This window comes from Periplaneta americana, chromosome 2, assembly GCF_040183065.1.
Source record: "Periplaneta americana isolate PAMFEO1 chromosome 2, P.americana_PAMFEO1_priV1, whole genome shotgun sequence".
Classification (NCBI taxonomy): domain Eukaryota; kingdom Metazoa; phylum Arthropoda; class Insecta; order Blattodea; family Blattidae; genus Periplaneta; species Periplaneta americana.
The window spans coordinates 169,218,839-169,234,830 of NC_091118.1; the positions used below are offsets into that span (position 1 = coordinate 169,218,839).

General features: G+C 35.8%; 1 protein-coding gene across 1 annotated transcript in view; it reads left to right on the top strand.

Annotated features, from left to right (window-relative positions):
• Sf3a1 (splicing factor 3a subunit 1) overlaps window positions 1-15,992 on the top strand; it is a 41,678-nt gene that overhangs the window by 15,564 nt on the left and 10,122 nt on the right. The window contains exons 7-11 of the mRNA XM_069818873.1: window positions 414-572; window positions 1,870-2,062; window positions 2,435-2,617; window positions 2,858-2,982; window positions 5,547-6,018. Coding sequence (XP_069674974.1) covers window positions 414-572; window positions 1,870-2,062; window positions 2,435-2,617; window positions 2,858-2,982; window positions 5,547-6,018 — 1,132 coding nt within the window. The remainder of the gene's footprint in view (window positions 1-413; window positions 573-1,869; window positions 2,063-2,434; window positions 2,618-2,857; window positions 2,983-5,546; window positions 6,019-15,992) is intronic.

Here is a 15,992-nt window from a genome sequence, read left to right on the forward strand (position 1 = left end):
GAAAATTGTTTGTTATATGACAGTCTTTGTGAAGATCAGTTGCGAATTTTGGAATGTATATATGTTTTCATGATGCATTTTAAAGACTCATTTAGAATTGTAATTGATTAGCTATGTGGAAAGTCTTTTATTGGATGCAGTGAAAAAAGAAGGTGCATATATAGGATAATACCTTCAGTATTTCAGCCATGTTAATAGAATTACTAATAATATTCTTGATTGCCACATTTCGCCTATTTGCTATTTATTCTACTTTCTTTTCTCTAGTTTGTGTGTTTATTGTCTTCATTTGTATGTGAACTAAAATAACTTCAATTTTTTATATGGAGTTCTATATAAAATAATCTTTAATTAAAAAATTATGATGCTTAGAGTTGTTATGTTTGTGCTGAATATATGTGATTTATCTTCAGGAACGCATAGAAGAAGGTGATGACATTGCAATGCAGATTGAGAGTGAAGAGGAAGAAGAAGAGGAGGAAGAGGAAGAAGGTGAAGAAGAAGAAAAGAGAGGCGAAGAAAGGCAGGAGGAAGAAGATCAGGAAGCCAAGGAAGCAAAAGATAACACACAGGTCAGTATGGTTTAAAGTAAGTGACCTAAATGTAAATCATCAAAGTCAAAAGTGCACAAACGAGGAAATGAAATTAATGAATGGGAAAGAGAAAACATGTGACATATTTGAGCCTGCAACTATATGATAAGAGAGAGGGGGTTATGTGAAGCGAGCAAAATGGATAGAGAAAATGGCGGGGAAAAGCTAATTCTATACAGTTTCTGACATACAGTAGAACCCCAACTATCCGTCACCTTATTAACCGATTTTTGGATTATCTGTATGTCTTTCTCTTGCTTTATTATTAATTTTTTTTTTCTGCTGCTGAAACATTACTATACATTATATTAGCACGTTATTTTTCTAGAGTGTTATTACAAGACTTTATCACACAGTGTGGTCTACAGTTCGAGTTGTCATATTGTATAACTTCTGTATAAAAATTCTTCTGCAGGTGTCAAAATAAATCTTGTTGTGCTAAGTACCGAAAAAAAGTGTAGGCCTAAAAAATTGAGTGGTTTGGGGAAAGAGAAACTGTGACCCATCTCTCTCTCAGAGATTGGAGTGTATAAAGTATGTAAATCTACAACACGAGACCTCCATTATTCCTATCTTTCCACAGACAGACACTTTCCCTTAAAAATCCGTCTTTGACAACCAGACTTACCTAAATTAGTAGACGTCTGATCCACTATCTAGCATGTTAAATACAAGACCATGGAGGAATTTACGAAAATTTTTCATGGTATGGATTATCCGATTTTTTCGATTAACTGTTCAGCCTATCCCCTTCATTACGACGGATAATAGAGGTTCTACTGTACAAGATTTAGACATATTTTGAAAGATGAAATCTTCTTTTGTTCACTGTACTGTGCTGTATTACCTGTATAAGCTTGACAGCTTATATTGTTTATACTCTGTAATTATTACTACTCATTATGAGATCCATCTCAGTGCCTCTAGTCCTAATCCATTTGTCATGAAATACAGTGAATCCTGGCAAATGTTCCCGATGTTTCTGTCAGTCGATCAACAGTAGGTCCCCCCCACCACTGCTGCTTCGTAATCCAAGGTTTTACTTTATATTTTTAGTGAAATGGTCAATTTTAGTTGGACATACTAATAATCAAGGATAGTACGAAGGAGATATGAATTGCTACCGTGCACTATATTTTACAGAACTTTTACTTTAACCCTCATTTACAATTTTTACATATTTCTGCTTTCAGCAGCTCATATGTATTATCATTGCTGAATGCCCATTATTTTAAATGTAAGAAGTGTTTAATTTCTATGATATTTCGTGTTGCAGGTTCAAGACATGGAGGAAGAATCAAGCGAGGAAGAAGATGACGCTCCGCCACCTGCACCAGCTGCTTCAAGTGGAACTGCAAAGAAAGCTCCTCCTGTGCCATCAATGCCACCTCGTGAAGTACAGCAGCCACCTCCATTGCCACCTACTCCTGATAAAGTGGTGGTTAAGAAGGGATATGATCCTAAACAAGGTGAGCCTCAGCTTTTTCGCATGTTTAGAAGAAGCAGAGCTCTCAGCTTTTGTAATCTCAGCATTAAGAAAAGAGTCTGGTTAATATCACACTGCAGTTCCTCTAGCTTAAATAAAGAACTCTCGATACTCTTTATATAAGAAGCTGAATGTGCACCATAGCTGTAATAGTTGATATGGCTGAAAACATAACAAATTTTGCCTCCACCAAGGACGAAACCCAGTTCTAAGAAGGAATAATTTTGCGTCTTTTTGGAACAAGGGAACTGTTAATGAGCTCATGTCAGCCACTTCTTTGTTCAGTGGTGATAGTTCTTGACATAGAATATCGAATGCATTTCAATTATTACAATTATTTTTTCCTTTCTTCCAGCTGTGAAAGCAACACGTCCTCCAGCTCCAGATGAATTGCTTATCTCTCCTCTTACGGGAGAGAAAATTCCAGCAACCAAAGTCCAGGAGCATATGAGAATTGGATTGTTGGATCCACGCTGGGTGGAGCAGAGAGATAGACAAATTCAGGATAAGATTAATCAGGAAACTGTGTATGCTCCAGGTATGTTGAAAGCTTGTGCAGAAAACAGCATATTAAGAACTTGATGCTATATGGCATTAAATTGTTTTTTTTTTCAACTATCTACTCTACACACATGCGCATACGCGCGCACACACACACACACACACACACACACACACACACACACACACACACACACACACACATATTAATATTTACATTACATGCGAGTGGATTGATTGTACATCATTTTCATATTCCAACATTTGTATTGTACAGGCTCAGCTATCGAGGCTAGCTTGAAACAATTGGCAGAGCGTCGTACTGATATTTTCGGTGTGGGTGATGAGGAAACTGCTATTGGTAAGAAGATTGGAGAAGAGGACAAACGTAAAGATGAGAAGGTAAATTGATAGAAATAATACAGTGTGTTCTCTTCCTCTTCCTCTCTTTATTCTCTTCCTCTCTTTTTCTTCTTGTTCTTCTTTAGTTGATTAAGTTTCAGTCCCTAGTACATGTTACTAGTGTCTTGAGTGTTATATTAAATAAATAGAAGACTGGGGGGATTTTCAATGTTTGTCTTTGATAGTTCCATTTTCTCTCTATGGTCAGATAATTATAATACAGTGCAATTTCAGCATATTGAAATTGAGCAAGTGAAAAACATTGATTTGTTAGAGCCAAATTTCATTATGATGAAATGCGATTATAAATAATATATTTAGAGGATTAGAAAAATACTTAATACTGTATTTACTCGTGTTTTCGACCTGCATATGTAATGGCCCCATCCAATATTTTTTTATGGAGGGTGGAGAGGGGAATCATTAAAGATATTTTGCAACGTAACATTTAAAAATTGCTTTGTAATACAGAAACAATAATGTATAGAGGTTTACTAGTGCTGAATATTAACTTTTGTGCAGTGTCTACATAATTTCTCGTATAATAGCACCACATATGTTTTGGAGGATCAAAATCTGCAAAAAAAAATAAAATAAATAAATAAATAAATAAAGCCTATACATGAGTAAATACAGTATCTAATTTTAGGTTTTTTAAAAGAAGAAAAAACTTATTTGGTATATCATTGAAAAAAATTTTTCTGTGATGGAGTAGTCAAAACATGTTGTTTAGATTTTGAATGTAACACACTTTCTTAATTAAAACATTAATGATTGGATACTGTTTGTCAAAACACTTTATTAACTAACAAAAGTATGGGCCTCTATAGCGACATTTTTTGATACAGATAATTTCGGCTCTTTATTTTAATAAATACAAAGCAATTATGTGCTGATTCAGTACCAATAACATTGCTAGAATTCCCAAAACCAAACATTATACTTAAAATAATTTTTCACACAATACAGTATGTGATAAATCACTTCCTATTGTTAAATGATTATAGCTTCTTTATTTATTAATTGGCTTTGTTGAAACTAACACTGTAATATACACCACTCCTTGAGGTTTGACATAATTTTAAAATTTAAATATATGGTTCAGCATTTTCGACACATTTTATTAAACGAACTGGTATATTGCTACTGCCAACTGCAACTGGAACATTGTAGAACATAATGAAATTGTTGCATTCTATGATCCGAATTGCGTTGTTTCCTTCTATGCACCTCCTCCTTGGCCTAGCCTTAGTGTAGTGTTTCAGATTATGGCTCATTCTATTTGAAGTTCTTTTAGGATTTCCTTATTTTGTTTATGACCCATTTTTTTACGTCTGCATGCTGTACTCATGAGTTTTATTTCTGCATCAGTTTCTCTTGAGGAGTCTCTTGTCCTATAGTCCATGCTTTGTCAGTTTTGAGATTCACTGTTATACTCTCATTTTGTCAAAATATAGAATAAACTTTTGTGAAATTATGACTATCTGAATATCTGTAATGTGTTAAGATGTTTATCTCAAAATTAATCGTATTATTCTGTAAACAGTTTGACATAACACAATCCGCTCAATAATTGCTAACAGATTAAGGGAACATGGTGAATACGAAGTATATGAGGAAGTTCAATGTCTTTCTACGGAAGGATCTACACGGCGTGCTAACATCATAATAATTGACCGAGATAAAAAAAAAACTGGTCTCATTCTTGACCCCACTGTAAGGTTCGAAATTAATGAAGATCAACCAAAGCAGGTACATGAAGAGAAACGCGATATTTACCTTCCATGCTGTGATGATCTCAGTCATATGAATAATATTCAAGATTGACCAGCCTCATGGTCTAGTGGTCAGAGCTTCTGGCTATAGTTCATGAGGTCCTGGGTTCGATTCCCAGTAAGAGCACAGGAATTTTTCCTTAAAGGGGATTATTCCTGTATTCGTCCATGGTCTGGAATGTAGGTTAAGTTTAGATTTAAGACCTCTCCTGGCACTACATTATCATAATCATCCTATCACATCATCGGGGTAATGTAACTCCGCCTTCCAGGCGCCCCAACCTCAGAAGTGGGTTACAATTAAGCCACAGCCAGGAGAGAAGACCAGAAATGTCGAAAAGACAACCTGGTGGCATTGGATAAAAAAAAAAATTCAAGATTGGAATGTCATTGGACTTATGTTTGGTGCGCGAGGAACAATTCCCAAATTTACATTGGAGATCCTCAGAAAATTAAATGTTCCTGATAAGACTCGTCAGACACTTGCATCAACCATTTTAAAATCTTCATTGAACATCATCAATCACCATCTCTATTCATCTTTGTAATATTCAATGTATATTATTTATTTTCAATAAATTTTTATCGTTTTGATAGCTACCAAATCTTGTCGCAGAATATTCTTTTTTAAAATTTCATTATGTATTTTTTTTAACATTAATTTACATTTCTTTTTTGTTCATTTGAATTGATGCCGATATTTTAAATCCAAGATTTGGACGGCTATCATTTCGATGATATTCTTCTAGTTGTAATATCTCTTAATGGATGATATCTATGACATCACAGGTAACTTGGGATGGTCATACATCTAGTGTGGAAGCCGCAACAAGAGCAGCACGAGCCAACATCACTCTAGAGGAGCAGATCCATCAGATTCACAAAGTGAAGGGACTTCTGCCTGATGAGGAGAAGGAAAAGATTGGGCCGAAACCTGTGGGCTCGAGACCAACTACTGGCATGCAGGCTCTTCCACCTCCACCGGGCACCAAGCCTGCTGTTCCACTTCCCATGTCAACAACAGCTAAGCCACCCACACCTGCCACGTCGAAGCCACAGGCCCCACCAGTTACTCAAGCCAAACCTCAGCCTATAGCACCACCTGTACCAGTGACAGCACCTCCACAACAACCAGCCCCTCCACCCCCTCCTCCCGCCCCTATGGCCCTGCCACCCATGGCAGCATTGCCTCCTCCACCAGGTCTTCTGCCTCCACAGCCAGGAATGATGATGATGCCTATGAGACAGCCACCAATAATGGGTAAGAATACTGAACATTTACATTCTGTTCAAAACTTTGTCAGTCTCATATGCATGCATCCTAGTTGGAAAACTCGTCCGCAGTGTAATATATTGTGTTATTTATTCAAGGAAAGAGCAGGCATTTAACATTCAGTATAGAATCAACAACAATTCATGAAATCTGAATCATCAGTAAACATTATATTCCTTCATCAAATAAAAATCACGATCACTTCAGTAATATCACAGTGTATCAGGAAGATTAACTTTCCTACTAGAATGCCAGAGTAAATGATGTTTGATCCATGAGCCACCACTTCATCCTCACCTTGACTACAATTACTATGTCAGATAATATCTTCATCACCCCCATTTATCATTAGGTTTGTTCCAATATGCAGTTCAGAACGTGTTACGAACTAATACCGAACTTCATTCAACGCATGCGCCAGTTGTGTACAATCTCAGAACTATAGTCTAACTCTAATTTCCGGCAGCCAATCACGTTGCAGGTCGGCTACATTTAAACGTGTGTGTCTTGTGATTTGCTGATGAAGACGTCTTGCATTTCCTAAGGCTGGATAAATACTTACCGGTAATATAATCGCCTGCCATTTTGGCTCTTTCATTGGCATTCGCAAAAAGCACACGAGGACGTTAATTGCCGCTCAATTATTTGCTCAATTACAGTGCGTTTGATTTATTATCATAGGAGCGACGACATGATAATGTTTAACAGTGTGGCAAATAGATCCCTCGTCTTGTATCTCGGCAACGAAAGAACAGAAATGGCGAACGATACTACCTACCTGGACTTTATAGCTACAGGAAGCGTGAAAAACCGGGTAAGTCTCCAAAAGCAAATTTTAAAGGAGGAAGAAAACAAAGTTCACAAGACTCTCCTAAATCGTGTAATTAATTTGGGGAATTGAAATCCTGCATAAATATGTATTCACATACGGGCTCTCAAAAGGAAATGTTTACAGTTATCTATCACTAAAGGTTCTTGGCTTAAAGTGACTTACCCAATTTTTCTCGTCTATTGTTAAATTCTTACAGGGACTTACATATTTATGTACAAATTAAAAAAAAAAAACATTATTTACATATATACATAAACATCCATTTTAATTATTATTTCACTACTTTTCAAAATATTGAATAATACAGTATAAGAACTTTGGCATAATACAATAATGTCTTATAAGATATTTACAAAACCTTTTGTTATTACACATGTTATTACACATGTTACGCATCTGCATCCAGTTCCTCTAAATCCGGGTCAATATTGGATATGTTGTCAACTTTCAAGTTCTTGTAGAAGTCATGGAAGACATTGTCGATCAGTGGTAAAAGTTCCAAGATGTCCTTCTTTTCAGCACTGACAGAAACAGGACCCTCATGAATCATAGGCAGTGATGTGGGTAATGTACTTTTGCCACGTCTACGGATAGATAGTTCTCAGAAAGATTCTTCCACGGAGAGAGAACTCTTGAAAAATATTTTCGCTGTCTCTCGAGTGTATTTCAGCCAGTGAGTGCTGGTCCACAGAAATTTATTACCTTCTGTATCAACTTTCTTCATTAGGTAGGGCCCACTTGTTTTCGTCAAGGAATTGAAGTCTAGAAAATGTTGTCCCTCCATCACAAATACTTTGAATGGCTTCTTACGTTTGCAAGACCTCACGAGCTGATACCAATCATTTGGATGGTTTATTTTCATCCCTGTCCTCTTCTTTTCTCTCTCAATAGCTGCATGGTCTGCATCGCACTCCATATGAGTATACCCACTCACCAAAATCTTGTGGTGAATTTCACGATTGTTAGGCCTCTTGTCAATAACAAAAGAAAACGTAGCTGCTGTTTTTGTTCTGTCCCCCGCAAGAGTCAGAATAAATTGTGATCTCTTCTACATGGTCTGGCAACTGCAAAATAAACTGATAGAGACAGGAACCTATTTGATTAGCCCCTCTTCCAGACGTGGTTTCATTCCACATAAAACATGTAGCTTCGTTGGTGACTAGATTATGGACTGTCAGATTGAATGTCCATAATTGCCTTTTATAAAAGGAAACTGATGCTGTAAGGTAAGGTGTCGGTAGGCACTGCTGCAAATCAAAGGGTAATACAGCTTTTCTGTCATCTTTCTGAGCCACTTCCTTATCATGTCTCTTGGCTTCATATGACTCCTCCGCAGCCTTGTGGTGGGTATCTCGTTCTTGTGTTGCAGAGTCCCTAGCTTCTCCTGCAAAGTGTTGATCTTCATTTTCAGTACATCACATTTGTGACAAGTGTCTTGTTTAGGTTTTTTGAATTCTAGATCAAGTTCATGGAAGCATCTAGAATAAATTTTCAGTGAAACAGGATTTTTAGTACAGTCTTTGTACAAATCATACATTTTTTACATATTAAGATCAGAGGGACAAAAACCGCTTAGAATTTCTATTTCGGCAATAATGACTCTCATAGCTAGGGAAGGAGAGAATATGACTTTCTGCTGACTGTAAATCTTCCATTTTTGTTTTGTTTGCAGGAGCAAACTTTCCTCTGCCATCAGGCGCAATAATTCCAGAAAACGATTCCTTCTTCTTACTAGTTACCCATTCAATGAAACCGGTTGTTTTCCCAAATGTTCTGCGAAAGCATTCCCTGCAGATGGCCTGATTGTTGCCTTGAATTATAATTTCATATTTACAAACTATTTCCCTTAACTTGGCATTGTCTTCAACCACACGATGAGTCTTTGGTTTACTAATTGTTATCAATGAGGAAATATATCTCACCCTGTTATCATGATTACCAATAGCCCAATATTCCTCAAAACACTTTTGGCGATCTTCTTCCATAAACTTTTCCAGACACTTCATTCGGCATGGTTTAAGGGGAAGCATTTCCCTTGCTTTCACTTCCTTCCCTTTTTCTGAAACATAGGATTTTCCTTTATTCCTCAGTTCCTTGTTAATTTGTCTGTCCTTCATAGTCCTTTTCTTCTGAACAGCAGCATCTGGCTCAGAATTTTCGGACTGCTGGTCCTGATCGTTGTTGAATACATTCGTGTCTTCAGAATTTTCTTCCTCCTCACTCTCAGCCATTGCGGTGTAAAATTGATTGTTTGCTATGTCTTCATCAGGGTGGTAGTCTGGATCTTTTACACTATCATCGGAATCGAAATCTACAAGCTTAGTACACTCATTTACATCTGGTCCAAATATATTTAGTAGATCTTCACTGCATGATTTTTGTGCAGGAGCCAGTGGAAATGTACCTAAAAATAAGGGTCCTAAAGTTGTAACGCACAGTCCGCCATATGTTTACTTTCATATCAGCTCATGATTTCAATGTTTTTTACAGCAATGATAGAATGAATGTCGAACATACACCTGATAATTTGTAACTATCTTTTGCTTTATTCGGATTTTAAGTTATGTTTTGTCTTTTAAATGTCTTTATGCTTACAAGTTGCCCATGAGCCGCATATTGAACAACAGTCGATTAAAGAGGAGTTTCCAACTTTTTGAGTGTCACAGACACCTTAACATTCATACTCGAATTCGGTTCATTTTAAAATGCTTAACTTATAGCCGGAAGCATTTTTGGTGAACTCTGTAACAGAGTGGTGCATAACAAATAAATATTCCAAGAAGCTGAGAAAAGCAATAGAAAAAGTTAAAGTTAGGCTTAATAATTAAAATACTTTTGAAAATACATCTTGGCTTGGGAATCGCTTTTGAATCTATCACGGACTCCTGGTGTCCGTGAGACACAGGTTGGGTACCGCTGAATTAAAGTACCAAGAAAGTAGCATATGAGATAAATACTGTGTCAAGCTGTCAACATTGTTAGAAACAATATCACTTACCATTACCACTGTGATCAGCAATTTCCTGAGGAAAAGTTATCTTCCTTCTCTTAGCATCTTCAAAACAACTGTTATCACTGTGAGTATTTTTTAAACTTAGATTAACAAAAAGACGTGCACGATGTGACATTGTGTAAGTCGAACCACAGTTCACTTTGCTACTGTGTGACATTAAACCATACGATAAATGTTCAACTCACAGCTCATTCACAAGGCAGTTATGATTTGGCTGGCTTGTGATTGTTGTGGGTACAGAAATATCTTGGTTCGCGCCTGTCTGCTACTAAAACAAGAAAAAAGTAATGCCTGAAACTTAATTCCGATCCATATTGTTGACGTTCTCTTTCCGAATATGGTTGTTCTTATTGTTTCTATTATTGATTCCCTTTTCCTTATTGAAAACTGATAAGCAAAATGTTTGGTAACTCGACACGGAAGAAATTATGCGGACGTGAAGAAGAGAACAAATCAACTTACCGCACTGCTCCTTTCTTGATACGAAACTGTAAGGTCTATAATAACTAAGTAATTCGACTTACCCGGTTTTTCACGCAACCAAAATGAAGACTTGACAAATGAATAGTGATGTAATTAGACTTACATGCTTTTGCTCGTTTGTACTTGGCAGGTGAATAACAAGCTTAGTCGACTTACCAACAATTTTGCATCAATTTCTGTTCTACCCGTTATTTCACCATGCTGTAGCATCTATACTAATTGGTATTAGACTTCCCCAGTTTTTCACGTTATAAAACTCGGCACTGGGAATCGATACATGCTAATAACTCATATTTCACAAAAAGTGGACTTACCCGGTTTTTCACGCTTCCTATAGATAGAGCCTTGACTTCCTAAGATGTAAGCAAAGAGGAGTAGTCAAGCTGGGAGTAACAGTGTCGCGACTATAATTGGAAAATTCGTCCGCAGTGTAATATATTGTGTTATTTATTCAAGCAAAGAGCAGCCATTTAACATTCAGTATAGAATCAGCAACAATTCATCAAATCTGAATCCTCAGTAAACATTATATTCATCAAATAAAAATCACGATCACTTCATAATATCGCAGTGTATCAAGAGTATTAACTTTCCTACTAGAACGCCAGAGTAAATGATTCTTAATCCATGAGCCACCACTTCATCCTCACCTTGACTACAATTACTATGTCTAATAACATCTTCATCACCCCCATTTATCATTAGGTTTGTTCCAATAAGCAGTTCAGAACGTGTTATGAACTAATACCGAACTCCATTCAACGCCTGCGCCAGTTTGTACAATCTCAGAACTTGTTTGGGATTTTACATTGTTGGATCGTTTCTTGAACTGTTGTTTCACAGCCTTGGAGTTTCTTCTCATATTAAAATTGTATTCATCTTCCGAACTTAATTCGTCTTAAAATATATCACTATCACCTTCCAAATCCTCATGATGGACTATTTTTTAATTTCAACCTGCCTATTTTCGAAGCATTTTAACCTTAACTTCAGATTAAACCATCTGTACATGCGTCAAGAGTTCAGAATTTCCAGTTCCTGCTCTTAATCCAGAACCAATTTCACTCATTCCGAACGAGTTCTAAAGCATGTTGGAACAAGTAACTGGGAGTTTGGAATCGTTTCGGAATGAGTTCTAGTCTTGTTGGAATGCATTGAGCTACTGTGCATGAATAGTCAGTTCAGAATTGATTCTGAACCAAGCTGAAACAAACCTATTATTATCTCTAGTTAACACTTCATTTTCAGTATAACATTTTCTAATTCTGATTATTTAATCTGTATGGGTCATCCATAAAATATTGTACTCATTCACCATTCTTTTTCCTAAGGGCTTCACAATTATAGCTGAAGCTCACGATGCCGTGTTTAAACCCCTATAATCTCTCACAAAAACTTCTTCACCTAATTGAAAAACTATTTCCCCCATTGTCATGATGAAACTAACCTGCTTAATTTTCTACAAACGATCTTATCTATAGTCCTCTATCAGGAGGTCTTTAGGGAAACTGTCATTTGAACCGAAATTAATGTTTGGTCAAGAGATGATGACTAAGGAACGGATTTTTATGTAATTAAATATTATTTTTGCGTGTGATAAAACACAATTAACAAAGTTAAAAATTCCGACCATGAAGTTTCATGTTTAAAACCCGAATTTTATTTCACATAAAAACACATATTTTCACAAAAAAATTATGTAAATACATATTTTCAGGAAATCTATTATAAACACATAAATCTTGGAGTTTTTTTACTTAAATAATTTTTTTTACAAGAACTTTTAATCATTTTAAAACATAAATAAATTACAAGGTGGATCCAGGAAATAACGACAGTTCGCGCATACCCGCCGCTCAGCTGACTCCCCTTCCTTGTTTGAAGGTCAACTGGCTTCCTTAACATGTGTTCTCATAATGTTGTGATTACTGGTTGCAACAAGTCGCCATTGTGCATTTTGTGTTACTTCAAAATGAACGACGTGATTGATAATCCCGCAGACTGTGAGGTGAGGAGTGTGATTCGATTTTTGAATGCCCGACATTTGAAACCTGCAGAAATTTACCGGCAATTGAAAGAAGTGTATGGTGATACTGTAATGAATGAAAGAAATGTGAGAAAATGGTGCGAAATGTTCAACAATGGGTGAACAAATGTCCACGATGAAACTCGACCCGGACGCCCATCACTCATCACAGAAGACCTGAAGACTACAGTGAACGACAGAATCTTGCAAGACAGGCGCACATCACTCGACGAATTGCTGAAAGACTTTCTGGGTGGTATGGGCTTTGGAAGTGATGAAGAGTTGAAGACAGTGAACACCTGGCTTAATGAACTGGCAGCAGAGGAGTATAACACGGGAATTCTAAAGCTAGTGAACAGATACGACAAATGTTTAAATGTAGGTGGTGATTATGTAGAGAAGTAAAGGAAGCTTCAGTTATGTAACAGACTTTGTTTTTTCAAATAAATATATATTTTTTTAATTATTACAACAACAAAACGGTCGTTATTTCCTGGATCCCCCTCGTATGTTACTCAGAAGTCCGTTATCTTTTTAAGAATTCTTGGTTGCTTCGTATTTTTAAGCGCTGTGTGGAGTATCCGTGATCCATTTTTGTAATAGTATCGCCACAAGTTCTGAGAACTGCTAGGCAGCGTATCAGTGTTATTATTAGAGAATAAATTAACATGGACAACGAGGAGAGATCTTGCAACACATAATTAGGAATGTTTATCGTTGCTGAAGATGATTTCATTCCATGCTTTGTTTGTGAAACACAACAGATAAGAGGTCGGATATGAACATTATTTAATTTAAACAAATCTCTCGCCTCTCGCTCATGTCCATTAAGTAAGGCAATACGTCATGTTGTGATTCCCTGTTATCGGGCTTCATCAATCGATATCCTTCAAGATATACTGAAAGATGGTTGTTTAAAAAACGAATTGGCTTTCCTATTAGCAAATCTAAGCTTTTTGTGTGACACCATAAAAAAATTTGATACATCCAAAAACCTGTTGTCTGAAACAGGGAGGTGTGTGCCGTGAAAATTAAATTGCACTCGCTACTAGGTTCAGAAGCACAATTACTAAGGGACAAATTCCAGAATGTGTTTGGGAAAAACAGTGGATATAAAAAAAATGTGTAAAGTTGCTCAAATATTGGTGAAATTGACGGTGTTTGTGTTTGTGACATTCCTCTCTTTAAATATGCACGTCTGACGTCCTGTGATGTGGCAAGATCGTTTTCACAGTATAAGTCATTGTTCAGAGATAATCGGCATGCATTTGTGATGGAGAATTTGGAGATGACCTTTGTTGTTCACTGTAATTCTCGGCCAACTACTAGCACTCAAGTGTGGTTGGTGAATACCTAGTAACATTTTTTTTCCAAGCTAAGTAAGGTATTTTTGTTATGTTTAAAAAAAAATTTTTTTTTTTTTATTTTTAGCAAATATTTTCGTACTTTTTAGCACATAAAAAATAAATATATTTAAATTTTTTAGCACATAAAAATCTGCTCCCTAGTGATGACTTGTTTAAATTTCTTACCAACGTTACAAAGTGTTGGAAATGGCTGCAGAAACAAATCTATTGTTATATAATAGAAGAATGTGGACAAATAAGGTTGTAAGGTACAGAACAAAATTTTTCAGGAGAGAGATTTTTCTCCATTCAAATCATATGCTATTGATGACAACTGTGATTGCATACATTAACTAGGGCTTAATTTCACTTCGAATTTCGTCATATAACTTTTATAGGTTATTTGGGCTTCACACATAGAACCTGTTTTGACAACCACTTAAAAATAACAAAAATGGCTCTTACAATTTTTGTTATTGTTTCTTACATGGCATAGTAGAAGTGTAAGTTTTATTTTCGTTCACGCTCATTTAATTATAACTAAGCAAAAAATTAACAAAAATCATAATTCTTATATTTGTATATCATATAATCTGTACGTCATTGAACATTGTTTAAAATTTAAATTTCGTTTATGACGTTGCTTTTACATAATAATAAATGTACGTTGTCATGGTTTCCCAGAATGCTATTGGTGTTAACTCCAGTTGGATGTGTTAGAAGGCTGTGAACTGAATGGTATTGTTTTGATCTGGAGTTATAATTTAATATAGTCTTTCTTGGTAATATCATTAAGTATTTATTGTTCGAAGTGATAATATTGAAGAATACAGTTTTATTTATATAGGTGAATGTTAGTGACAGTTATTTTTCATTCCTTCAGAAGAAATTTACTTTTATATATAGTTTGTGGATTTGATACATGGTTGCTAAGGACATAATTATAAATAACTTACGAAGCTTTTGCTTCTGAACAAACAATTTATAGTCTATACTTTTTTTTTGGTGCATATTATTATCGAACTATGTATTTTATAAATTTAAATGTTGAAATGCGTCAGTCACAATAGTGAAATACGAATATTTTGTTTGATATACAATTATCTTATAAAATGTCACAAGATAGCACAAATGAAGAAGCAGCACGTTGTCTAATTTGCGGAAAATTATGTAAATCCAATGCAGGAATAAATATACATATGAGTAAAGCCCATCCAGAAGAGAGAAGAAAAAAACTGGCACATAGGTATACTACAGCATTTTCTCATTCATCAGATTTTAATAACGCAAGCAATATTTTACCTAACAAAAACATTACTGACACCTCAGCTACATATCAACAGAGTTGGCAAAAACCCCTCGAAACAACAAATCGAAATTCTGTAGTAGTTAACAATCAGGATCCTGTTCAAGTTTTCCAACAGAGTGAAGATGTAATATCTTATCCAGAAAATACACAAAGTGATCATATAAGTTTTCATCCAATGAAAGAGTGGGAAGAAAAGCTATGCCACATCCAGTCTGTAGGAACGAGGGAAGATTTTGAAGCTCTAATGGAAGATGTTAGGCATTTTCTCACACAGCAAATGACTGAATTGCCAGGACCCCCAACACACAGCCGTGAAGCATTATCAAGCTCGTAAAGTAAGTAAAATTAACAGTAAATGTAATTATCAAATAACATCCACTCCACAAAAGAAATCTAAGAGACAGCAAATGAAAAATAGGCAAAAATATGAGTATGAACTAACCCAGTATCAATTTTACAATCAAAGACGTAAAGTAGCAAGAAAAGTTTTACATAATTTAAATCACAAAGCTACTTGTAAAATCTCGACATGTCTGATAACCGAACATTTTGAACATGTTTTTAGTACTACAAATAATAGCTCCCCTCTTTCTGATGAGGATGAAGATTCCATACAATTTCCTGAAGATATAGTGATTACTAAGAGTGATATTCATAAAGCGTTATTTGGTATTAAAGTTGACACTTCCCCTGGACCAGATAGAATAACAGTACGCGTTTTAAGGCATCTCAAAGCTACCAAATTTCTTACACTGCTTGCAAACACTATGCTTCATTTTAATCATGTTCCAAAATTCATGAAATTGGCACGTACAATTTTAATCCATAAAAGAGACAATGTGAACGATTTAAAACATTGGAGGCCAATTACTATTCACTCCATCATTCGAAGAGTCATTGAAAGAGCCCGTGACATTAAGCTTCGGTCTTATATTGTATTAAATGCTCATCAG